The sequence below is a fragment of the Tachypleus tridentatus genome, chromosome 13 (assembly GCF_004210375.1).
Source record: "Tachypleus tridentatus isolate NWPU-2018 chromosome 13, ASM421037v1, whole genome shotgun sequence".
Lineage (NCBI taxonomy): Eukaryota > Metazoa > Arthropoda > Merostomata > Xiphosura > Limulidae > Tachypleus > Tachypleus tridentatus.
In genome coordinates this window covers 256,662,670-256,689,260 of record NC_134837.1, presented here as the reverse complement: position 1 = coordinate 256,689,260, position 26,591 = coordinate 256,662,670, and the positions used below count along the sequence as shown (strand labels likewise).

Below are 26,591 nucleotides of genomic sequence, written 5' to 3'. Positions count from 1 at the left end.
GAGAAATAATAATCAATTACAGAGTCATGAAATGATTGATTCTCTTTGTTACAATTACCTAATGCCATTACAGAGTAAGAAATACTGAATCAATGAAGTTTTACTACACACACTTATAAAAACAAAGTTTCAGCTTATTAGTAATACAAATGTATGTATGAATCATAAACATGCGATACCAAGAACCACATATCAAGGAAGGGTTTTAAAAAAAACCCAATAATAAATGTCACATGATACTGGAAATAAAATAACTACATTCTAGTCCTGTCATCCAACATACAAACTAACAAATTCACCTGATACAATAAAAAAAATAATGAGTTTGTTATTATATTTTATTAATTTGGACAAAAACATTTTTAATTAATCTTATGAGCTTCAAAAATTAGGATGATACAGCACTGTCAGATAGTAGGACTCAGAAAAAATAAACACATTATATTGTTTGTCAAAGCATGATCCAATGATAGCACATCAGCTGGATAAGTACTTACTACACACAATGAAGGCAAGGCACTTCTACCTTGATTTATCATACACACTATAGAAACATAAACATAGAATCATTAAGCATATACATACTGGAAGTGCGTTTTGGGGTTGATAACATTGTCTTTCTTGGAGGTGGGGCACTACTGGCCCGCTTGGCTGATGATTTGGAGGACTGTAAGAATAACAGTTTTAAATTAGATTTGGGATGTCACTATTTTACACACACAATTTTGTATTAATAAGATAAACAACAATAGCTACTGAAAAATAAATAACACTTGGTAAGGTAATTTTATTCATAAGTTGACCTTTCTTGTTTATATAAATGTTTTATTTTTACAAAAATAGTCAAAAAACATTTTGTTTGTTAGTACAAGAATCCAAACTGATAAAATTTCAAAATACTGCACTTTTTTTTTTATCAATTATTTCTAAATACGTAGAGTTGCAAAAACAGAAAGATCTATGACAGCCTTTGCTCATCTGCAATAGATAGAATGTACAAAACTTGTCAATTCTACAAAACTTACACAAGAGAAATGATGACCATCATGAATCATGGGCTACAGTTAATACACCTCACATGATTACCAAAATAATTAACAATCAGTTTCTCCCATCTTGTAGAAGCTGACTGACACCAACTGATATTCATATTAAATCTGAGATGGTGATGAATTGGAAGAGAAAATGAAAACCTGACAGAACTCTTCCGGAACATATTCCTGTTTTTATTTTTACTTGTTCGATATTAAACACTCAAGGTAGATATCCTCAAGAAAGATGAGATAAAGTGCTTAAACTAATTTACTTTAAAAACATAGTTCAAATTAGCACTGAAACTTTGGAAACTTCAGTATATTTAGTTTCTATATATATTAACCTACCACAGATCTAGCAAAACTTTCCTGTAGTACCATCATAACTTCTGTCAGTTATAACTGTTATCATTCATAAAAAGAACCATGAATATACTTCTGTCACTTAAGATAATGACATTATATATTCTGGTAGAATTAGAATTATAAATACTACATAGTGAAAAATGTAATTATGAAGAACAATAAGTAGAATAACCCACCATTCAATATTTAAAATATGATTATGGCAAATACATCTATTACTGTTGAAACAAAAAACCCACAAAATTTTATAAAACAAAAAAATATTTTTTTCGTTAAGTAAATAGTTTCTTTTTTCAGAATCTTTTCGTTTCCTTTTAAAGACCATTAACAAATATTTTGCTGTTATTATTATTTACTTTAAACATTAAGAACTTCCAGCCAATAAGAAGCAGGTAACAAATATCTGAAGTACTTACCGAGTCAACATCACTGCTGTCAGATTGCTAATAGCAAGTAAATTTGAAAATTAATTTAAAATCAGAAAAATGTGTAAAGATTTTTACCATGTATTGTATATGATATTAAAGTAACATAAAGATACATTTTTACTGTTTGTTATTACTGAATTTACTGAAGTAAAAATGATGTCATGTAAGATGTGCATGAATTTAACTGGCACAGAGAACCATATAAAATCATGCAATAATTGAATAACTTTCAGTACACAATAGTCTAACAGTAATTTACCTTAATTAGCTGGAAACTAATATTTTGATGAATTCGTTGATGAGAAACAAATGTTTACACTAGCACCTTACTACTGAAAAAGCCATTAAATTGTTTTATGACTTAGACATTGAGATTTTGTACCTAAAAATGATAATGATTTTTAAATATTGGAAACAAATGGAAGTAGCTAGTTGAAGCTTTTCATACAGTCCACTGAACTTGTAGATTCTACAATGTAGAACTTTTTGTTATTATTGTTTTTAACATACTAAAATAAATATGACATGTAAAAGTGTAGAACTTCATAATTTTATGGGTAAAAATGCAAGGAATAAATATTTATTATATTATTATTACACATATGAAATATAAATCTCAATACATGAATACAAAACCTTGCCATTTTATTTGCAAAAATAAGCATATTGAAATATTAAGCTTGAACTTTCGTACAACATTCACACTTCACAATTCCTTTTTATGACCAAAATCAGTAGAAAACAAATTTGCAACAAAGTTTGTGTGAAAGCACATCTATAGTTTAAAATAGCTTAAGTTCAAGAAAAGAACAACCAATCATGTATCATGAATGAACAAAAACTAAGGAAGTACAAGTGTTTAAAACTATGTTATGCATTCAGAAAGCTCATTACATTTGTGAAATGTACACACACACACCTTACTTTGCCCAAGAATAATATCTTATAATGTATGCATGTGTAATACATACATTTTTAGAACTGTTTTAGTTAATAATAATATAAATATGCTCATTTCAGTGCACAGCTACAGAACAGGCTATCTGTGCTTTCCCCTACCATGAGTGTTGGATCTCATATTTTAACATTGCAAATCTGTAAACTCACTGCTGACCTACTATCAGACAAGATGGAAAAAAGTGGGAAACTTACTTAACTTGACTTTATCAAGGATAATTATTACAAGCCCTTTAACTTTCTTGAACAATTTTCTATTTATTATTAAACATGGTGGGAAAACAACCCCACATGAAATTACTGGATTTCATAGTTTATATATGCTAGTGTTACAAAATTATTACATCACTTTAGGTGATGGATTTGTATATGTGCTACATACACTAGAGTAACAAAAGCAGATTACATAATAACAACAAATTAAATTAATTACGATAAATTATGAAAATCTATGAACTTTTATAAAAATACAAACAACTCATGCAACATATATTACTGACTGGACTAGTCAGTCTCTTAAACCCTAATAAGGAAGCAGCATTTTGTTTTGTTATTCAGTTTCATATTTACATTTCAAATATTGTCACAAATAAACAATTGTGACAAAAATCATCTTAAATTTAACCGAATACTTACACAAGATTATAAATAAGCAATTATAATTACTGCTGTTATTATCTGTTATTATTATCTGTTTTTCACAAAATATGTGACTTGGCAACTAAATTTCAATTAAGAAACGGTAAGTGATTATTATGTACACATATATATAACAATAGTGTGCGTGCGTGTAAAATGCTATGTAGAAGGAAATTGCCAGGAAGGATATTCTACAACGAGGTCAACACTCTAATGTCTTTTGAACACGTGTTCTGCTTTTTCTACCCCAGTTCATACCCTAAGGGTGAGATGTAAGGGAATATCTTGCACATCTGCTTTCACTTTCAAATACCTTGATAGCACCCCACCAGGGGGCAAACAACGGCATCCATGAAATGGTTTCATTACCTAAACCTTCTGGACAGAAACGATCACGAAATATCTACATTCCCATATGCAGGTGTTAAACAGGAGTTTACTCTCCAGCTTTCCTCTTCAATAAAAAAATAATAAAAGTGTCCTGATCGTGTAACAAAGCTACATTTTGAAATAATAAACTTTTAATTTTACTTTTGACACTGAATTTTTATTAGCATGAAGTCTAGTGATACAATAATAACCAACTAATGTTTGCGACGTATACTGTGATACAGTGTTCAAGATAACATATTTAACCCACATTTCATAAACGGCACAACTTGTTTTCTTTTTCGGACACTAGGCGTCCAGAGATTCGCGGAAAATCAATTCTTTACTTGAAAGACAACTTTTATTAACTACTTCAACCTCTTTTTTGTGTGGTTGAAAACGGAATAACATTACAGCCAAAAATTTTATCTTTAAAGAAGTCTAACAATTTTACTGGATTAGAAAGAAACCACGTGATCTTGAATATTAACAGCAGTGGCGACACACCTGAGTGAAAGAGGAACACCCTGAATACCCCAGTTAGGAAAGTGAAATACCTTTCCTCAAAAGTATGGGTTGGTTTGGTTTGAGTGGGCTTCCGATTACCTTATATCATTGTTAATTTTATACTTTTTGTAACAAACTATACGAGGTTGGTTGATTTAGCCTTTTGTGACACAAAGCAACTAGGCTATCTGCGCCAAACATCCGGTAAAAAGTTAAAATTAAAGTAAAATTATTAAAATTCGTAAAACGGAATTAAGGTAAACAAAAAGTTCAATTTTTGAATTAAAAACATAAATAGCGTTAAATCCACATTTTACAACTAGTTTACAGCAATAAGAAAGAAACTACAGTAATACAATTTGTAAAGGACTTTCTGGAGCATAATTGTAATTATCATAACTCGCCAGGATGACATTCAAACATCAGCGTTAGTCACCTGAAGTTAACCTTTCCAGTTATTTAATGTTATGGCCATTTTCTAATTTCATATCGAACTAGATGTACTTTAATTCTTAAGAAGGAATCATATTTTAATAAAAGGTCTATAAAAGGTCTAACTTATAAATTAACTACTTAAATAGATTTAAAACGGTTAATAGCTTAACACAAACTAAACACATTTGTAACGTGGACAGTGTCACCAATATTCTAGTTAAGGCAACTTCCTCTTTCCGATCATTACGGTAACAAGACGGCCAAAGTCCAATAGAGGGTTTTATTTGGAAAAGCTTGTTTTCACGTTGTTCACTCCAAGTAGTTTGCCAAATGGCACGGAGTCGAGTTTTAAATACAGGACCATATCCCACGTATGGAACAGGCACAGCAGTGATAGCGCTAGAACAGAGATTTAGCTGCGGTGTCGGAGAGCTCGTTCCCGCGAATACCGGCGAGGCCTGGTATCCAGAAAAACTGGATAGATGTAGATGTTAAAGAGAAATGGGCCAGTCGGTTTTGAATATCAGCGATAATGAAGTAAAGCGATTCCAGGGCCAGTAGAGAACTAAGCGAGTCAGTATAAATAGTGCAATTTGAGTACTGCTCAGCTTCTATGTGATCCAGGCCAAGAGATATGGCATACAGTTCAGCAGTGAACACAGGAACTGTAGAGGGAATTCTGTGCGCAACCATCGAACCATCTGTATAAATATGAATGGAAGGATGGTTCAAAATATGTTAAAAAAATAAAAGAGGGTACTTTCAATTGGGAGTGTCTGCTTTTCTCAGATTACTTAAAGAAAGGTCACATTTGGGGATTGTAATAAGCCATGGTGAGATGGGCTGACCAGTGGATACAGCAATGTTATCAAAGGACAGACCCAATTCATCCAATTATGTCTGAATATGAAGGTCAAAAGGAGCAATGGCAGATCGTCTGTTCGGAAAAGCGTGGCCCACTGAGGAAGGAAAACACAACCCCAGGTGGGTTGTTGTTGTAAGGACCGAAGTATACAGTAAAGACAGTTGCAAACAGCAGAGGTGTAGAGGTTTATGAGACCCTGTACAAGCTCAAGACTGAGGACGTGCAGAAAACCCTGATGCAGAGCCGAAGTCCCTGATGATGAATGGGGTCCAGCATCTTCAAAGCCAAGGTCCTGACAGAGCCATAGACCAGTGACCCATAGTACAGTTTTGATCGAATAAGAGCACGATATATCTTTAGCATAGAACATCGATCTGCTGCTCAAGTGGTGGAAGTGAGGGCACGGAGGATGTTCAGTGCTCTTGTGGGCTAAAAGTGCAATGTGGCAGGCTGGATTCCACCATGGACAATGATACCGTGGAAAACACGTTGAGGTTTTAGGAATACATTGAACAGCTGCTTGTATAATACAATCACTGTCCCACGCAGTCGTCTATTGATGACTTACAGAGAATGGTTGGATCAAATTAAGGTTATGAAAAATATCGGGTCAAAGGTCGCAGACTATACACCCACATTCATGCCTTGATCAAACGATTTTATACGTCAAGAATTAAAATTGTACATACGAAAATATAAAAAAAATATTTGGGAGTAAATACTTCCACAAACACATGCAGATGTAACACAAAGATGAATTCACCAGAATAGTGTAAACTAAATCATACAGTGGTCAAAGTCACGCAAGGTTGAGACGACATTTTAGAAACATAAGCATGACTACACAGCTTTTCTCTAAACGTATGAACGGTCGCATTTCTGCTCACCTCATTACTTTTCAATTTCAAGTATTAGTTTTATACAATATTAACATAAGTACCGTTACATGGAAAAATGTCAACATGCTAAATGTGTCCCATGAGAAAAATAATTTCAAACCAAATAGCAAAAAGCCTAAACTGAGAGGAAAATGTTGGGACAACCGATTATTTTAAAATTTGATTCGCAAGCTCAGTTTACGATTTCTAAATAACTAAAAATAATGTATTTACTATCAGTGCATTTTATAAACCAGATAAACAATTTGTCTTTTCTTATTCTGTTATTTTTAATTCAATAATAAAAGAGCCCTGATTGTATTTATTTTCAATATATGAGCGAAACAGGAAGGTCAGAGACTTGTATGGCTCAAGTATATCCGCCCCTAATTTAAAATTGTTTACAAAAGGAAAACTAGCCACTCAGTTATATACAGCACCTTTGCATCAACCAAATAGCTGTTATGTTTTCTGAAACACATCACGTCTTGAACCTTGGACACTTTCATACTCAGCCCAGCAAGCTAGCCCACTAGTCATATCTTATTCACAGTTGATGAAAGTTGCACCATTTTTTTTTTGGTATAATTTCCTCCATAAAGATCACATGTACGTTGTTCATAAGCTTATCCACGGTCGGGCATATTTTTTTTTAAACATATTTCATATCTGATTTATATTTGGTTTGTGTTCAATTTCGTACAAAGCTACAAGATGACCATCTGCGTTAGCCGCCGCAAATTCAGCAGTCAAAGACCACAGGGAAAACAGCTAGTCAAAAATCACCCACCGCCAACTTTTGGACAAGTCTTTTACCAACAAATTGTTGAATTAACTGTAACATTATAACGCCCCCAAGGATGAAGATGTTCGGTGACAGGGAATCAAATCTGCGACCGTCAGATTGCAAGTCAAGCGCTTTAACCACCAGGCCATGCCAATCCTTTAATGTACATAGTATACTTAGTAATCATTCGAATAATGTTTCTACTTCCTATTACAGAGTTATACTTTATTAAAATAACTCCATGATTATCGTACGACTTTGTTTTTTTGTCTTAGACTTTGAGTCGTCTATGAAAACTGTCTCTTAGAACTTTAATTAGCTGTTACCATGTTTGAACTGCATTATTAAAAACCTGACCGCCCAAGGTGTGTGTATTACACATGCATGCGCAAACTTGTGTGCTTTCCAATCATACGAATTTTTACTCACTGCTGACGAACTTCGGAATTTGATCTCTATTAGCGTGCTGATTCTTGCAACTAACATGAACAATTAAAAATCAAGTGTTAAGTCACTTAACTAAAAATATTTTACATAACTTCATGTGAAGTATACAAAAAAAAGGAATATTTTATTATGAGAAAAAAAAAATGGTTACACATTTATAAATTGTACCAGCACTTTTGGTAAAGCTAGCAAGACTACATGCTGCAATCACTGGTTTCGAAATACTGACTAGAAAGACAGCAGCATCCAACAACTCAATATCAACGCCAAGGAATCGACTGTCACTCTAATAACGCATGTACAGCTTCGAATGTGAAGAAGAAATCAGTAGTCAGTACTGATTGTAAACCAACTACAAAAATTCATAGGTCTGCCTTGGGGCCAATTCGTCTCTTATTCGTAAGTTATCCCACCGTTACTACAGTGACTAAGAGTTAAACATCATATTATACTAATGTTTTTTATATATATATACATATGTTATACAAAAAATTGGGATTCTTACCTGTGACCGACTATCCGTGTCATCGTCTCCTTTCTGACTTCCTAGAATAACAATAAAAAATTATATTCACAAATGTGCACATACAGTTCCAAACCTCTTACGAAATAAAACTAAATTCTCAATTAAGTTTTGTCTCACGAATTACGGACTTGCAGAGCTAAAATACTGGAGACGCTTCAAAAATTAAAAGGCTACAGACTCTGTTGTGGTTATTTGAAACCGTTTCTGACTTTAAATTAGTGACCAGAGATAATGCAAGCAGATTTTAATTGGCTATCACTCCCCATCTATTTTGTGGTTTCGTAAGTATTCGAGCCAGATCTGAAATTCAGTGGTTTACCATAGGGCTAACAACGCCTCTTTTTTATTTAAATATGTTTGCAAGATTTGTAGACCGTGAAATCATCGTCATACAATAATGAAACTTGCTTATATGATACTGGAAAAAAACCTTTTATTACGCGATGTGAAACTCCCAGCTTCGCGAAATGTTTATCCTGTGTGGATGTAAATGTGCAATAGGGGCCACAATTTTCTCGTTTTGCCTCCGTTTCCCGTCGAGGAGAACTTTATTTTTCTCCATCCTCCGGGTGCAGTTATGGCATCATTAATACGTCACATGCGGATCTAATGCACTGACCCCATGGGTAATCGGCTAGTAAAGATAATGTGTATTTATATGGCTTTTCATCTACAATATAATTAAAACCAGTTTAAAGAACACAACAATTTAGCAATGTAATACTAGTCTTCACCACCCATCGCCAACTCTAAGGCTACTCTTTTACCAATGAATAGTGGGATTGATCGTTACATTATAAACATCCCCACGGCTGAAAGTGCGAGCATGTTTGGTGTGACGGGGATTCGAACCCGCGATCCTCAGATTACGAGTCGAGTGCCTTAATAACCTGGCCATGCAGGGGCAACATGTTCGATGACGGAATAAAAACCTACGAGTCTACTGTCCTAACCATGACCAGGCCTTCAAGACTTAATTACAAATGACAAAATTCATTGAAACAGAATAGCCTACGAAAGTATCGCAATTATAAAACTTATTAGAAGTTACACAGCAATATAACTATCGAATATATGTGAGCTACACCCTTAAAAACAGGATTACAAAAATCTTAACTGATCAAACACACTTCTGATTTAAAATATTTGTTATCCATAACGAATTACAGGTGACACTTATTACACTGTATCAAACAATTACGCACATAAATTTAAGTAATTTCTTCAGTATACAACGTTGCTACATAATAGAACAACAACAACAACAAAGCCAAAAGTAAAACAAATAACAACAGAAAAAAGAAAGAAAAACTGTGTTTAAGATAGGTGATATATTTTTGCCATACATGATATGGGACTAAGCCGTAAGGATTACATTTTCTTATGTCCATCAGGGTCAATTTTGCAAACTCTTAACACTCCTACGAAAAGACGTTTCTAGTCCTGATTTCTCCAAGCCTGTTCCCCTGGCTGTGGTTTCGCTAGATAGTAGATAGGGACAGTGGGAATCTCGTTAATCCATTCATTAATGGATTTAAATGGCAATTTCATTTAAATACAAAATTATTAGCATAATATTAATAACCTTTCAAGTTGCTCTGGAGCCTATTAGGCCCCACTTTTCGTAGTAGTGTTAATATAAGACTCAGTAAGAACATTTGTAATAAGAATTTTTATGCGTATATTTTAGTAGCTTAACAGAATACCTTTTAACTCTGAGGTGTATTTATTTCTTAAGTAAAAAAAAACATCAATAATGGGCTATCTGTGCTGTAGCCACTGCGGGTTATCAAGACTTAATTTTTAACGTCATCAGCCCTCAGACTTGCCCCTGAATCACGGGAAGCACAGCCACTGAATATTATTGTACCAACACATCACGACCTTGACTGGTTGACACTTTACTTCATCGTTAAAAATAAGTAAAACCTTTGTTTGTCGATAAGAGAAAAGATATAAAATGTGCTGCGCCAACTTCGAGTATCTAAACTTTGTTTTTGATGATATAAGCCCCTCGACTAATTGTTGAGCCAATGAGAAGAGGAAAGGGCCTAGCAAACTGTTATTAATATATTCACTTTTTCGTTTAATCTGTGATCCACCTGGCGACAATGATTTTTGATTTCGAGAAAAGAGCATATAGACGGGCAAATTGTAATCGTATTAATTCAGCAAAAGAAAACAGTACAACATTAAAACACTAAGATACGTGACTTTATACCAAAATAACCTAATGCTCTGTCGTTCATTTTATATCATGATTCAAGCATGTCATCATCGCTATTCGAGAATTTCAACTTGAGGTGTTAAAATACATGGCGTATCTTTCATGTATATTCCTTTGACGTAATAAGGCTTCTAAACTTATTCATTATGTCACCACTGCCAAATCTGATTTCTCGTAAAACAATTGGTGCTGTCTCTCTCTCTTCTGAGTAAGTCGTTTGTTGTTTACAGATAAGGAGTCCACATGTGCAGTAGATGGCACATGTCTATTTACGTGGATGATGGTTAAATAACCTGATCTACGTGGCACTTCTCAACTGTGCTTAAAAATGTGTTTATTTGTTGAAATAGCAACTCTAAAGTTTAACCTAACTGATTTACTTGAGTGTTAATATTGATATATGAATAACCAATCAAATCAATATCCCTGAGCTTTTAGATTGTCAGAAAAGAGACCACACATGTAATCAAAGAGATTTGGGGGTTCTCGAAACTTGATTCAAGAATTTACAAATGCCACAGAACGTTCAAACGAAAGTATTTACGTTTAAACATTCGATTCCCAAATGGGTCAGGAAATACCTTCCTTCCCAGGATAGTTCAGATTGTTTGTTGAATTCCGCGCAAAGATACTCCCTAATATAATAGTCAGCAACACGTACCACCAACTCTTAGGCTACTCTTTTACCACCAAATAGTCGCATTACAACGTCCCCACATCTCAAAGGGTGAGTCGACGTGACAGCGATTCTAATCAACGATCCTCAGATTGCGAATCAAGCGCCATAAGCACCAGGCCATATGTTATCGAAGGGCTGTATTAAGTGCAGCCCTTGTTTGTGTCAAAATATCAACAAAAACGAAATCCTATAAGATATAGAGGAATGTTATATCATAGATTATATCAGACAGTTTTAAGCTTTTGGTAAAGTACCAATACCGGAAACTAAACCAATCTCTGTCTCTATTTTTTTTTTTTTTTTGTAGTTAAGTACAAAACTACACCTAGGGCTATCTACGCTCTTCCCACAATGGATATCGAAAGCCGTTCTAGCGTCGTAAGTCCGCAGTAATACAACCACACTCTGAAATTTCTCAATACGAGAACGAAGAAAATCGTCCACAGAGTCATTGGCTAGTTTACTTTCACACGACACAGCGAAAATTGATTTTCTGACTCACAGTGAGCAAAGATAACCCATTCTTTGACTTTGTTATTACTAATAAAACAAATATAATTCAGGTAATAATTCAATTATTATCTTCTTCATTCTACGTCACAAATAAAAGGATTAATTAAGAGAGAGCAAAACTAGGGTTACTGAAAGGTGAACAAATTTTGTTTCGTCGTCTCAGTCGATTAATACTTAACATGTTCACAAAGCTTCTGTACGCTATATTTTAATGCACAGTTAAATGCAAGAGTTGGAACTCCCTTCCTATTGAGTGGACTGTCTTATATAAATTACAACAGATTTCAAGAAACTACTTCCGTGGGTGTTATTACTATTTCAAACAGTGCAAAATCATTGTATTATTCATGCATTATTTAATAATATTTTTCGTTCAGTTCGAAATCAAAGGCGTCGCAACACTGAGACTGCGCACTGACAAACGTGGTGCTACGAGACTCCATAGTTAAAGCGGAAACTTGGCTGAACACGTGATTAAATTAAAATAACTTTCATGCATTATTTAAAACATCTAAGCTCTAGACAAATATTTAAAGCTATTAAAATGCATTGTTTTCTCGGAAAAATTCAATAACAAAAATACTTAAATTAATCGAGTTTAATGGCTTTTTCTCGCGCCTTTTTAAGGCTAACGATAAAAAAATGTGTCTTGTTTAAATTATTTCACCTTTAACATTTATCAGAATAATGATTGGACAAGATGTTTGTTTTTATAGAGCAAAGCCACATTACGCTATCTGCTAAGTCCACCTCTGGGAATCAAACCCTGTATTTCAGCAGTATAATTTCGTAGACAGGAAGAGAGGGGAATCGTAATGTGATTAACAACAAACACAATATACAGGGTGGCCCGTAAGTTCCTACCCATCCATATATCTTATGTATCCAGTGTATCTGTGTGCTGTCTCTCATTCTCGCTGCATAATATTATGCGACGCCATGTTCTGTGAGACATTTTCAAGTGTAAATTGGCTTAAATCGGCCATATTTCTCTGACAAAAGAGAAAAAAAGTATAATACATGCGTAATTGAATATAACATGATAACATATGGATAGGTAGAGACCTACGGGCCACCCTGTAGATTTGATTTGTCATAATTATTGTAATTTCACTGAGGTGACATAGAAGATAGCCAAATGTGGCTTTGCTCTATAAAAATAAACAAATACCCGGTTCAATCATTATTCCGATAAATGTTAAAGGTGAAATAATTTAAACATAAAACTGTATTAACAACACACACTTCAGTGAAATTACAATAATTAAGGCATTTCAAATCTACTTGTGTGTTTTATTCAGAACGAAACAAAGTTTTGAGTACACACGGAATAAATGTAAAAAGGCCCGGCATGGCCAGGTGGGTTAAGGCGCTCGACTCGTAATCCGAGGGTCGCGGGTTCGAATCCCCGTCCCACCAAACATGCTCCCCTTTCAAGCCGTGGGGCCGTTATAAATTTTCGATCAATCCTACTTTTCGTTGGTAAAAGAGTAGCCCAAGAGTTGGCGGTGGATGGTGATGACTAGTTGATTTCCCTCTGGTCTTACACTGCTAAATTAGGGACAGCTGGTGCAGATAACCCTCGTGTAGCTTTGTGCGAAAATAAAAAAAAACAAGCAAACAATGAACGTAAAAAACAAAAATCGACATCGAGAGCTTCAACAACCCCCCTTAACTTTAAAGTTGTCCCAATCCGAAGATAATTATATAATATGTTTAGAAAATTGTCAGCGTCAGCGAAATGTTTCTACAATCTTACAAACTGTTTCCCTCATAAAACACTCGAAGTAAAGTAGTAAATGAAAGTATCCAATAATAAATTCCCAGTTTTACTTCCAACGTACTTCTTGGTTTTATCGTATTTAAAATCACAGTATTACCAGGACAAATAACCTGTTTCATAAATGAGCATGTTTTCTTTGAGTTAATCTTCTAACCCCGCCTGCATAATCAACTTTTGAAAGCAGAACGACAGCACCTACCTAAGAGCATTTTACAGACAGGTTTATATGAAAAGATTTTATGAACGTCACTGCTTTCCTAATACTGCATACTTCTGATTTGGAGATAAGCAATGAAAAGCGACGTCTACTGACAGAAGTAACAAACACTCTCAAGTTAAGAAGGTAGAGAGGTAGGGCGAATAGTCCACCACAACATATAAAAGCACGCGTGGAAACCAAAGATGGCCTCGATACATACATGGCTGTTCTGATAATACTTCAATATTTTCTTTACGGCGTTTGGATAAACAATTTAGTGGTCAACTGGTTATTCGCATGAAGTAACGCCCCAGTTTTCAGAGAGGTATCGAGTTCATTCTACATACGTGTGGATCTGTAACACTCGAAAAAGTATCATGTTTTTTTTTTTTATGGTTTACATATTCAAGTGTGATAAAAGTTGCGTTTACAAACAGGATTAGGAAAGTAGAACTACGAAATTAACTTAAACAGTGTACGAGAGTAACTGAGTTTGTTCCCCCTCATATAAATATGCCGAACTTTCTACACAGATTAAAATGATTTATCTTAGCCCACGTGAAACCTGTAAACTGAAAGTATTCAAAAATTAGTAAAGCAAAACAAAGAGCTTAGCTTATCTCATACTTGTACGCTGCTGAGTTGTAAACAACTTTTTAGAACACTGGAAAGGTCTTTCGACACCCAACACTCTCCCTGCTACGCCCTGCGTTTACGCAGACTAGAAATTCTAAAGGTTTTGAACGGAAAGTTATAACTGTTAAGCGAACAGCAACACAATGGGCTATCTGTGTTGTGCCCACTACGGGTATCGAAACCAGACTTTCAGCACTATAAGCCCAAGGATGGACCGCTTGGAACAACGGGGGGGGGTTAACATTATGAATAATAAATATGTTTGGCTTTAGATAACTGATTTATTAAAATATACTACGTTAGATTAGATTAGTTTGGAATTTCGTGCAAAGCTACACGAGGGCTATCTGCGCTAGCTGTCCCTAATTCTGCAGTGTAAGGGAAGGCTAACCCACCACTACCAACGAATAGTGGGAATGACGGTACATTATAACGCCCTATGGATAAAAGGGAGAGCATGTTTGGTGTGACGGGGATTTGAACACGCGACTCTCGAATTATGGGTCGAGTGCCTTAACCACTTGGCCATGCCGGGCCATACACTTAGTTAAAAAGTATAAGTTACAAAACTACACAGACCTTAAAATGAACACTATAATATTATCATAACGTTAGAATAAATGTTACACTTAGAAATAATTGGTTTGATGATAAGAATAATAAATGGTATTTAATTTAAATTACAAGTTAAAGTAAGAATATGGACTGAAGAAACAACAAAATATTCATTATTTGTAATTTAACTAATTTTGAATTAAAAACTGAGTGAAAATTATTTTTTTTTGTCAACAAATCATTGGTCAGAACGATTTGTGATGCTTTTTTATAATATCAGGAATAATCATATATTATGTTGGTAGTGGTATTATGAACCTCATAATTGCATACATACCGAAATGAGTCATTATTCCTGCGTCTTTAAACGTTTAATTTCATCATACATTTTAAAAAGAAATATCTCATTTCGGTTTCTATTGCTTCGCCAGAATTTGATGTATTTAAATCATTACTTTGAAAGGATTTTACTGTACACATACGCAGGTTTAAGAGAATCACCGTCCATCCCAACTGACGAGTTCTGATATGGACTAAAGGCCTCTTGCGCATTGACTTACGCAAAATAAAGGTTTGAAGTGCTATTTTTACGTCTCTGATCTTGAATCAACAGTGAATGAGGTAAAAGGAACGTGCACAAACTTCTGTAGTTAACATGATTTTTATCACAACTTTTAGGCCTATTAGTTCTTTAATGATTCATAACCCTTAGGCAAATTAGTTCCTTAGTGATTCATAACCCTTAGGCAAATTAGTTCCTTAGTGATTCACAACCCTTAGGCAAATTAGTTCCTTGGTGATTCACAACCCTTAGGCAAATTAGTTCCTTGGTGATTCACAACCCTTAGGCAAATTAGTTCCTTGGTGATTCACAACCCTTAGGCCTATTAGTTCCTTGGTGATTCACAACCCTTAGGCCTATTCGTTCCTTGGTGATTCACAACCCTTAGGCCTATTAGTTCCTTGGTGATTCACAACCCTTAGGCCTATTAGTTCCTTGGTGATTCACAACCCTTAGGCCTATTAGTTCCTTACTGATTCACAACCCTTAGGCCTATTAGTTCCTTACTGTTTCACAACCCTTAGGCCTATTAGTTCCTTAATAATTCAAACCCTTAAGCCTATTAGTTCCTTAATGATTCAAACCTTTAGGCCTATTAGTTCCTTAAATTAAGAAATTACTGTACAAACGCCGAAAGCCATTGAATTATTAGAAACTTAAGTCTTAATGATTCGTAACCCTAAGGCATATTAGTTTTTAACGTTTCGATGGTTTTTGGCGTTTGTACCGTAATTTGCTAATGAAATATACGGTTAGACTTGGAGTAAAGAAAAAACATCCATCCGTCTTTTAATTCAGCATAGTTTGATTTTAAGCAAAATAGTTTTGGGAAAAAGAATTATTACATCCACACACTACAATACGATGGTCGATTAACTCGTTGTTCTTTTACAATAAACATTTTCTTTAAATAACAAATAAAAAGGCGATTCCAGAAGCATTTTGTGTAACACATTTGACATACGAACTTCAAACATATAATGCTGTATAAAACTTATAAAATAATACGCGTTGGTATTTCTCATTACGAATTACATGCACTTCTATATCCACTTCCTAAACTTTTTTTTTTTAAAGATAAAAAGGTCGGTCACTCGTGAACTAAGATTACCCGACCTTGAAGTATAAACCAAACCTTGAAGTGCATACTAAAACTGGTTAGGACTTATCGATGAAACCGGCTCCTTTCGGATTTGTTTTTATCATCATCAAATCTTATTACTGTTGTCAAAGGTATGCGTTTTCTCTGACCACGTGTTGTTAAGACGTGCTTCAATGCATGAATTGCTTTAAAATATACACTGTGTTAAGCAAGTAATCGTGACGAAGATATTACGAGATTTGAGGCTAAAATGAACAGGTGTACAACATTTATAGAATGTTCTCTCTTAACGCTGTCAATTACTTTTGGTTTTTCTGCACCAGGTGATTTTGGATCGTCCAAGGTCAAAGCAAATATAAACTTAAGAACGATTAAAATGATTAGATGATTATAACATATTTTTCTCTCAATGATAGTGTTAAACAGTACAATAATTAACTTATTTTTTTCTTACACGTTACTGTTTATACAGTCGAATAGGTATATATATAACCAACACATGGATGAGAGAAGTTATAACGTTAATTTTGTATGTTTTTATAAAGAAGCTACCAAGGCTGTATCTTCCGCATCCATTACTTTTTAATTACTGACCACAAAGAAAGCAGTTCATTATCACCACCCACGTTAAGGGATTGACAGTCGTTCTTATAACGCACCCACAGCTTAAAATGCAAAATACATTTTGTTAGACGCACGAGTTCGAACTCAACGTGCCAAATACGGAATCCTGAAATCTAGCAAATAGCACATTTACACCATCTATTATCTTACTCTAAGGGTGATCTTGTGTACGTGTGTTAAGTATCCATTGGTGCGATTACAGTAAATGCTGGTGTGGTAAAAAGAAACTGTCCGACGTGGTAAGCAGGATATTTTGTTTTAGGATTTTTGCCCAAGACGGGGAATAAAAACACCATGAAGTGGGATACGTTTCCTCTTTTTATAGATTCCTAACTCGAAATTTAAAAACAAAATAACTTAATCAGTTAAATGAGACTATTTTTATATTCCTTAAAGCACTCGCTATGCAGTTAATATCTGATAAAGTCATTAGAGATTTAACAACAAAAGAGGAGGTATATTGGCCTATATACAATTTTACTTCGTGGGATTGACCGTCACATTATAACGCCCAACGGCTGAAAGGGTGAACATGTTTGGTGTAACAGGGATTCGAACCCATGACCCTCTAATTACGAGTCGAACGCCCTAACCAGTTGGCCATGCCGGGATTTTTAAAATAACAACTGCTGGTTTCTCAGCAGAGCATCTGGAAATGACCGCCAATTTGAACCCCCTTTAAATTTCGACATTCTCAATATCATTTTTAACACTTTGTATGGCAAACTTTTCAGCCGGTGTTTAAGCAACAGGTCAACCAGGTTCTTAATAAAAAACTTCTCTCTTTCTAGGTCTCTCTACATATCTGCTAAGAAATCCTTTTTTTTTATTTTTGACTAAAATAAACTTAAAATTTTTCAATTATACAGATTGAAACCAATCTATGCAGTAAAATAATCTGGAATAATAATTTTATTTTTGTTCCGAGTATAGAATAACATATTTTTTTATTCTTCCAAATTAAAATAATAACAAGTACAAGTTGTGTTTGTGAAACAATTATACCTCACTAACGTTATACAGTACGTTTCAGTCCCTCCTTTTGAATGACCTTAGACTGACTCATGAAATCCAAAATTTAATGAGGTCTAGGATTTGGTATGCAGTATACCTGTTGTACAAGTTTGTTCAATATCCACTAATCCTACATTGAAATATCATGTTCACAAGGTTCGAAAAAATAGTCTACGCATAGGGACCTTTCCACCTTTGACCTTTGAAATGTAACCAGTTTCAGAGTATCGCATGTAGTGCTTGTTATGTTAGTGTGCGTTTTCTTATAGCAAAGTCGCATCGGACTACCTGCCGAGTTCACCGTAGGAAATCGAACCCCTGATTTTAGCGTTGTAAATCCGTATACTTACCACTGTACCAGCGGAAGACGTTATATTAGTTATCGCAGTCGATTCACAATATCTCGTTTTTCTTATATTAAATTCACATCGGGCTATCTGCTGTGTTCACAGAGGGAATCGAAACCCTGATTTCAATATTCACCGCGCTGGTTCGCGAAGTAGGGGTATAAAATAAACACAAAAAACCCGCCTTCCCTCTAGTGAATTAATTCAAAATTAGGAGTGGTAAGTGTAGGTATGCACGAATACACTACTGGTCAAAATCTTAAGGCCAATGAACATAAAGAAAAAATATGCAGTTTGCGTTGTTAGACTCAATCACTTATTTGAATAGTTTCGAAAGATGAAAATAAGAAAAAGGAAAATAAAAAACTTTTTTAGCATTTCATATGAAAAATGTGAACATTATGAAATTAGCCTAAATACTAGCTGGTCAAAAGTTCAAGACCATACCAAAAAGAAGTCCTAAACAGGGTAGGAAAATTCCCAACAAGAGGTCTCAGTAGTGAGTTGCACGGCCGTCATTGCAAATAAATGCCAAGTGATGAAGATGACTTCACAAAGATCATGCACTGTTTGGGATTGACGTCCATTTCTACAGACTTCCCTTGCCATCCACCCCCAAACATTTTCAATGGGTTCAGATCGGGCGAACACGCTGGACGGTCCAAAAGAATCACGTTATTCGCCATGAAAAAGTCCTTTGTCCTGCCAACATTGTGGATTGTAGCGTTGTCCTGCTGAAAGATCCAGTCATTTCCACACAAGCGAGGGCTTTCAGTCAATAAGGATGCTCTCTCCAACATGCCAATGTAGCCAGCTGCTGTTTGATACCCCTGTATGACCTGAAGCTCCATTGTTCCATGGAAGGAGAAAGTACTCCAGATCATGATGAAACCTCCTACACTGTGTCGTGTAGAAAATGTCTCCGGTGGGATATCCTTGTCGTTCCAGTAACGTTGGAAGTCATCTGGACCATCCAGGTTAATATTTTTCATATCAGAGAACGAAACCTTCGTCCACTTTTCTACGTCCTATGTTTGGTGCTTCTCAGCATCGTTTAACCGAGCTGTTTCGTGATGTGGAAGGATGCGTGGCCTTTGAAGACGATTACGGTTTTTAAAGCCTTTCTCTCGTAAATGTCGTATTATTGTTCTTGAGCTGCATTCTGCGTCCGTAATGGCCTTAATCTGGTTTGACCATCGGGTGGGGTCTTGCCGGACAACCCGTCGAATCCTCCTGCTCAACGCCGGCGAAAATTTCTTGGGCCGACCACTTGAAATTTTCGTTCCGTATCCCTCAGGATCTTTTAATGAAATTTGCAACAGCAGTTTTACTACGCCCAATCTCACCAGCGATGGTACATTTAGAGAGACCTTGCTTTTGCAGCTCGACAATTCTGCCACGTTCAAACTCTGTCAACTTTTTAGCTTTTGCCATGTATTTACCCAATGTAACACAGGAGATGTCAGTGGGAGATGTTGACAACGCTAATGCTCGAACACAAATGACTACTTTTCGTTACATGTTTACCGATTAACATTTCGTTTCAGTATGGTCTTAAACTTTTGATCAGCTTGTATTCAGGCTAATTTCATAGTGTTCACATTTTCCCTATTAAATGCTAAAAAAGTTGGTTTTTCCACTTTTCTTATTTTCATCTTTCGAAGCTCTACTCAAATAAGTGGTTGAGTCTAACAACGCAAAATGCATATTTTTTTTTTTTATGTTCATTAGCTTTACCCGGTCGCACCCAAAATGCTCGCCCTTTCAGCCGTGGGGCGTTATAATGTGACGGCGAATCCCACTATTCGGTGGTGAAAGAGTAGCCCAAGAGTTGGTGGTGGGTGGTGATGACTAGTGTCTTCCCTCTAGTCTTACACTGCTAAATTAGGGACAGCTAGCGTAGATAGCCCTCGAGTAGCTTTGCGCGAAATTTAAAACAAATCATTGGCCTTAAGATTTTGGCCAGCAGTGTACCCAAGGCCAATATTCTATTTTTTTTTATTACACGAACTGTTAAAATAACGTTTCATAGACTATAAACTGTAACTAGTCTGAGTAATAACACATGGTAAAAACCTTCGGGGGTTTGTTTGTACTAGATCCACATAGGTCCTGTTTTCGAAACTTAAAATAACTAACGGTGGAAACCAAGATAGACGATATAATAGATAGAAAGAACTTCGTTCACAAAAACTGGAAACTGTCGCAACATTCTCGAAGATAAGTTTAGAATCATTTCTTGAAATCGTATTGCCCATAAACAGCGAAGATTCGTGTATATTATTTATACACTTATCAGTACTGGTACCGACATATACATTATGTGCGTAGATAACGGAAAAAGTAATTCAAAACCTATATTCACTACAATTACACCTTACTTTAAATTTATTATGTTTAACTTTAATAGTATTTCACTTTAGACTTGTTACAAGTTATAACAATTTGGAATCTGAAACTCGGGGAAGGGCGAGATGTAATCAGTAGGGGCGACGCCTTATAAGCCTTCTCTCCTCCCTCAGGGTTTGAGGCTATTCAGTTCTCTCATTAGCTCTAATACTTTCCTTCATTTGTCGTTGCGGTGAACTTTAATGTGAAAGCATGTAAGCACTCTAACAAACAACAAAACCAAAACCCAATCAGCTGGGACCTGTAGTTTGACAAGTTCACTCTCATTATATCCGCACAACTATTGGTCAATAACAATTTATCCCGTAATAGAAATTTATAAATCTGGAATTGGTGTTTGTATATAATCATATGTATACGCCTGTGTGCGAGCCAATTGTGTTTTCCGGATAAATTTAACAGTCGGGGTTCCTTCGTACATTGCCATATACTTCCAACACTTGATATTCTTCAGATAAATCAGTGGTTTCCTGGTGGGGAAGTTTGGTGTGTGTGCAAAAGAAAAACAAACAAACAAAAATCGTAAGGATTTTTTGAAACATTTTCGGGCAGATTTAGTAATGTCTACAGTAAGGTCGGAACTGAAAAATGTTTGGACTCTCCGATATAAACACATATAATGAGACCAGTGAGAGTCGCTATTGTTTGTCGTGTTTGTTCCTGAAAATCGCGTAAAGCTGCACGAGCCATTTCTTATTTCAAACTTACGGAATCCAGGGGCTAGTGTAACTGGAAAATACGATTTGACTGTCTACTTTAAAAAACTCACGATAGAGCACGATTTTCCAGTGACGGGACTCGAGCCCTGGACTCTCGAATTTAAACTACCAGGCTACGGCCGGTCCAATACGATAATCCAAATATTTTTTTAATTATTTAATGTTGCAGTCGTCTCAGAACTTATTTTTTTTATTTCTAGTAACCGATATTCAACTGTATACACACACACACACACTGATAAAGTGTTCACAATCAGACGTTGTAGGTGTAAGCACTTAACTCGCAGCTACTAGATAGGTAAATACCTGCGTTTGTATAATGCCTAGCAGATGAAATCCCAGCACTTTCGTGAGCTATGACCAGAGGGAATTTCCATTATGACTCAATAGTAATAACAAGGGCTGATAATGGGCATTTTTTTGTCTCGCTGCGAGTGTTTTCGCTTTAACCCGCATTAAGTTCATCATTGATATAACACTGATTTGATCTTCTATTTATAACTAATGTAAATTATGGTACCAATGTGCGTGTGTAATGTTAAACTGCGAAATAAATTGCAGCCTCTCATTTTTAAGATAGGAGGAGATGCATTATACACACAGTTACATTTTCTAACGAGTGTTTTGCGTTAATCAACAGACGGTATTATAACTGTCCAAGGTAAAAAAATTAGGCAAAAAATAATTGAATAACTACATCTAAATTTGAGAAAACAAAACAAAAACATGAGCTGAAGTACACGGTATTTCCTGGTAACCTTCTTAAATTCAAAAGTTACCAATTAATTTTAAAATTGAATTACATATTAAATTACTTTCTTTTGGTCAGTTTACAATATTTTTTGTACGACATAAAATATTGGACAAAACAAGGTAGGGAAGTGGAACACTATGTCCATTAACCAACCTTTGCATCCACAAGAACGCCTCTGTGTGCTTGGACTTTGAGTTGTCAGTTTTATCATGTTATCAAACAGCATGATCCAGTCCGCATCTTCTCCCCACTGAATCTTTCCATCATCGGATACCAATTTGGATTTAATAACTGGTTCAGTGGTGCTTGTATCGCTAACACTAGCATTTCTAGAAGATGGAGACGACAGTCTGCCGTTTGTCTCCGACATCACAGTACTTTCTTTGCACAAAGAAACGGTCACCCAGCAACCGTTTGGAAATTTAAAAATGTACCAATCAAAAGTTCGAATATAAAAAAATGTCACCTAGCAACCGTTTGGAATATAAAACAATGTTAACCAACGACTGTCTCGTAGTTTCTTCGATAAGTGCACTTGTTTAAGGCTAACATATTTAAAAAAAAAAAAAAGTCAAACTCACCAACAGCTATTTGCAAACTAGCTGTCTAACAGTATTTTTCAGCACTTCGGTGGCTTGTTGTCACAGTTGTAGTTTTCAATAAAAAACCTAAATTGTTTTCAATTCTGCTACGAATATAAAACCAAGTGATCTACAGAAAATAAGATCCAATCCCTTAGTCTTGATTATATGTATTAAGTAGTATTATAAAAGGCTTCTTACATGAACGAAACTACAGGTCTTGAGCCATCTTTAAGATAATAGGCAAAGACTTTACCTTAATTCCGACAAGTACATTAGATAGGTTTCTCGCATACGTAAACCTATAACAAAGTATTGCAATATTCCACTGAATTACTTAACCCGTTTATCGAATTGACCCATCAATACGATGATGGTTACAAATGGTAAAGATAATGGGCAACTCGGCTCTCCAGGTCGCTGACCACGCACACACAAATAACCCTGAATTAAAATGATTAGAAGGAATGTTAACGCATTTTGGAAGACGGCAGCTTCGTTGTTCAATAACCCAATGAGGTGACGTGTGGGTGATTTAGGAATATCTTATCAGCGATAATTGGTCAAATGCCTGACGAAATACGCCTGATAACAACAATGGAGGGCGTGTTAAAGTTCAGACGGAAGGATACGCTGGCAATAGTCTTTCAGTGACAAGTTTCACTAGCTGAGGTAGGTACATCGCATGTTAAGTAATTCAGAGAGACTTGGAGCACAGTATATCACTGATATTAAATCGCCAATGTATGCATAAGCCACATCACTTACGTGTGGTCGGGATGTTCTACGGTAAAAACACTAATAAGGAAGCAGGGCTTTCACGGACGAACTTCCACTCTCGTGAAGCAATGACGTCAACGTAATGTTGGACGTGTGCTCCCTCTTTACACGCCTTTTATTGAACGAAAATAGGAGTTTTCAACATGAGGGTGAAATGGACTTGTGGACACGCTGACGCGGAGGCCACGTGCGAGGAACGGAACTCCTTTCTTAGCCTTCTGAATAGCGTCTCGGCCGCAGCTGTTAAGTTGTTACTAATGTTATCGTACTAATAGTTGGCTATCTTACCGTATGTAATACACAATACAGACGGTTAAGAAAAGGGTACTGGTATTGATACAGTACTACAGGGACTAAGCCAGTCAGATATCAAAAGGATGTGGTCGAACAGTCTCAGTTAATTGTGAAAAATGTAATAAGCACGGTATTACGCATGCGCGAACCAATAGCTTGCATTTGAAAGAAAGAAAACGGCTTGAACAACTTGGAAATAGTATAGAAATATTTACCACGTTCTATCATCATAGATAAAGTGGTCATTTTAAACATGTAGGCAATATTACTTTCTACATTGCGATTATATTTGATATTACAACACATATGATAGCAGTTTAGGGTAGCGATTGGTTGCTATTAGGTACTGATGACGTCACTGATGAGGAGACAGACATGCTGTCTCCACGTGGTTCTCCAGGCATGTTTAGTCACCACTGCTTATTTTCAGTTTGTGGTCAGAAAACAGTAACAGATACGTTGTCTAACCGGTACAAAATTCAATCAGTTTTATTCCAAACGTTAAATAAATGGGCTTCGAAGGAGCGTCACACTTCACCGAGCCATTTTAAAATAACATATACGTAGGGTGCGCAACTAAAGGCACTTATCAATCTTCCTTCAGAAGTAGTGTCATAAGAGATGATAAACTTTACAAGAACGTGTACATTTCTTCAGGTATCCTCTGGTTAGAAATAAACAAGTCATTCAAATAACATACACTACAAAAAATAAAATTTTATAGGCGGAAGAACACATTTTAATTTTTAGAAGGCATCTAAAATTGCTTTTTTGTTTGTTTTTTAATTTCGCGCAAACCTACACGAGGCCTATCTGCGCTAGACTTCCCTAATTTAGCAGTGTAAGTCTAGAGGGAAGGCAGCTAGTCATCGTCACCCACCGTCAACTCTAGGGCTACTCTTTTACCAACAAATAATGGGATTGACCGTCACATTATAACGCCCCTGCGGCTGAAAGGGCGATCAAGTTTGGGGTGACAGAGATTCGAACCCACCACCCTCATATTACGAGTCGAGTGCCTTAACCATCTGGCCATGCTGGGCCTACATCTAAGCTAAGGGGCACCTTTCTTTGTCATGTTAACAGTGTATTCAAAAGTTGAATTAAAATTTTATGATAATTATAGGTAGGACTGCATTTCCAAGACAGGAAGCACTTTGCTACCGGTTAAAAAATGGGGGAGGAGGCATATTAAGGGGTTAATCCTCTAGCTACAGGCAGAAGGCACTTTTAATACTAAAGGGTTAACCCTTTAGCTGCAGGCAGTAAGGCACTTAACATTAATGGGTTAACCCTCTAGCTACAGGCAGAAGACACTTTTAACATTAAAAGGTTAACCCTCTAGTTACAGGCAGTAGGCATGTTTAACATTAAAAGGTTAACCCTCTAGTTACAGGTAGTAGGGCATTTTTTAACAATCCCAGTTATCACACAAAATTCCCATGAAAATGATTTTAATTAAAACGTATAAAAAAAATTAAGACTTCAGTTCACTTAATCAAAAAAATTGCTTAATAATTTATTATTAATTTGTCTATTAATAACTCTGTTATTAATTATCTAATGCAAAATTAAAACATGAAAAAGGCATCTTGAATATATGGAATCTGCATATTTACCACTAATTAGCTTATAAATATAAAACTAAAAAACACCACATTATCTGTACATTATTGTAATATAAGCTAACAAATCTATCTTTATTGCTTAATACACATAAAAGGGCTTCAGTTATGTTGTTTAGTACTCTTTCTACCAGGTAACAGTCTAAACAAACCATGGAATTATCTTTGTTGGTAACAGAAACAGGTTTACTGAACTGATGCAAGTTCAAGTTTAAAATATTAAACAGTAGTTTCAACAAATGTTATTTATACCTACTATATAGTGTCACAAACAAATTATTATAATTTCCTATACCAGAGTGCTCTTCCCTACAAACTGGTATTTATGATACCAAAAGTAAACAATTCATTATAACATGACTATTTACTTTCTTCACTAATATATGAAGGCCAGTGACGAAAAGATGTTCATTCATTTGCTACTATATATTTAAACCAAACAAAAACACCACCATCATAAAACGTCTGATACTGTGTTAACCCATTCATTGCAGTTAATACACACATGAATTCTTGCTTTTGAAATTCCCACAAGAGTAGCTGGACCATACATTTTTGTGGTAATGTTGTCTATCAACATTCCACAATGCTTACACAGTGAGTTAGTTATTTCTCCCTTCAATTTGTCAACTTCCCTCAATGTCAGAGTGCCCTGTACATAAACATTTCACTGACGTGTTAGCAGTCGCAGCCAAAGCTAGGGAAAATCCACATAATTTTACGGACTTACTAGGCTGCACTGACTCTGATGAATTGATGCTGTGCACATTTACAGCTCACATATGTACGAGCTGCAGTGACTGGTTCAATTGTTTGTTTGTTTTTGTAATTTTGCACATGAAGATTATTTGCACTATCCACCTCTAATTTAACAGCGTAAGACCACAGGGAAGGCAGCTACTCATCACCACCCATTGCAAGATCTTGGGTCACTCTTTGACCAATACATA

At 35.6% G+C, this 26,591-nt stretch overlaps 1 protein-coding gene across 7 annotated transcripts in view; it reads right to left on the bottom strand.

The window, feature by feature from the left end:
* Positions 1–26,591, bottom strand: part of LOC143240158 (CLIP-associating protein 1-B-like) — a 145,198-nt gene that overhangs the window by 80,550 nt on the left and 38,057 nt on the right. For 4 of the 7 annotated variants that reach the window (XR_013021596.1, XM_076482129.1, XM_076482132.1 and 1 more), the window contains exons 10-12: positions 8,218–8,258; positions 1,817–1,843; positions 586–667 (exon numbers count right to left, since the gene is read on the bottom strand). Coding sequence is in view for 6 of the 7 variants with exons in the window: in XM_076482129.1 (XP_076338244.1) it covers positions 586–667; positions 1,817–1,843; positions 8,218–8,258 (150 nt within the window). In the remaining variant the exon portion in view is untranslated. Of the gene's footprint in view, positions 1–585; positions 668–1,816; positions 1,844–8,217; positions 8,259–22,514; positions 25,455–26,591 lie in introns of those variants that run through there. The other 3 variants (XM_076482133.1, XM_076482135.1, XM_076482131.1) reach the window with 3 other exon arrangements.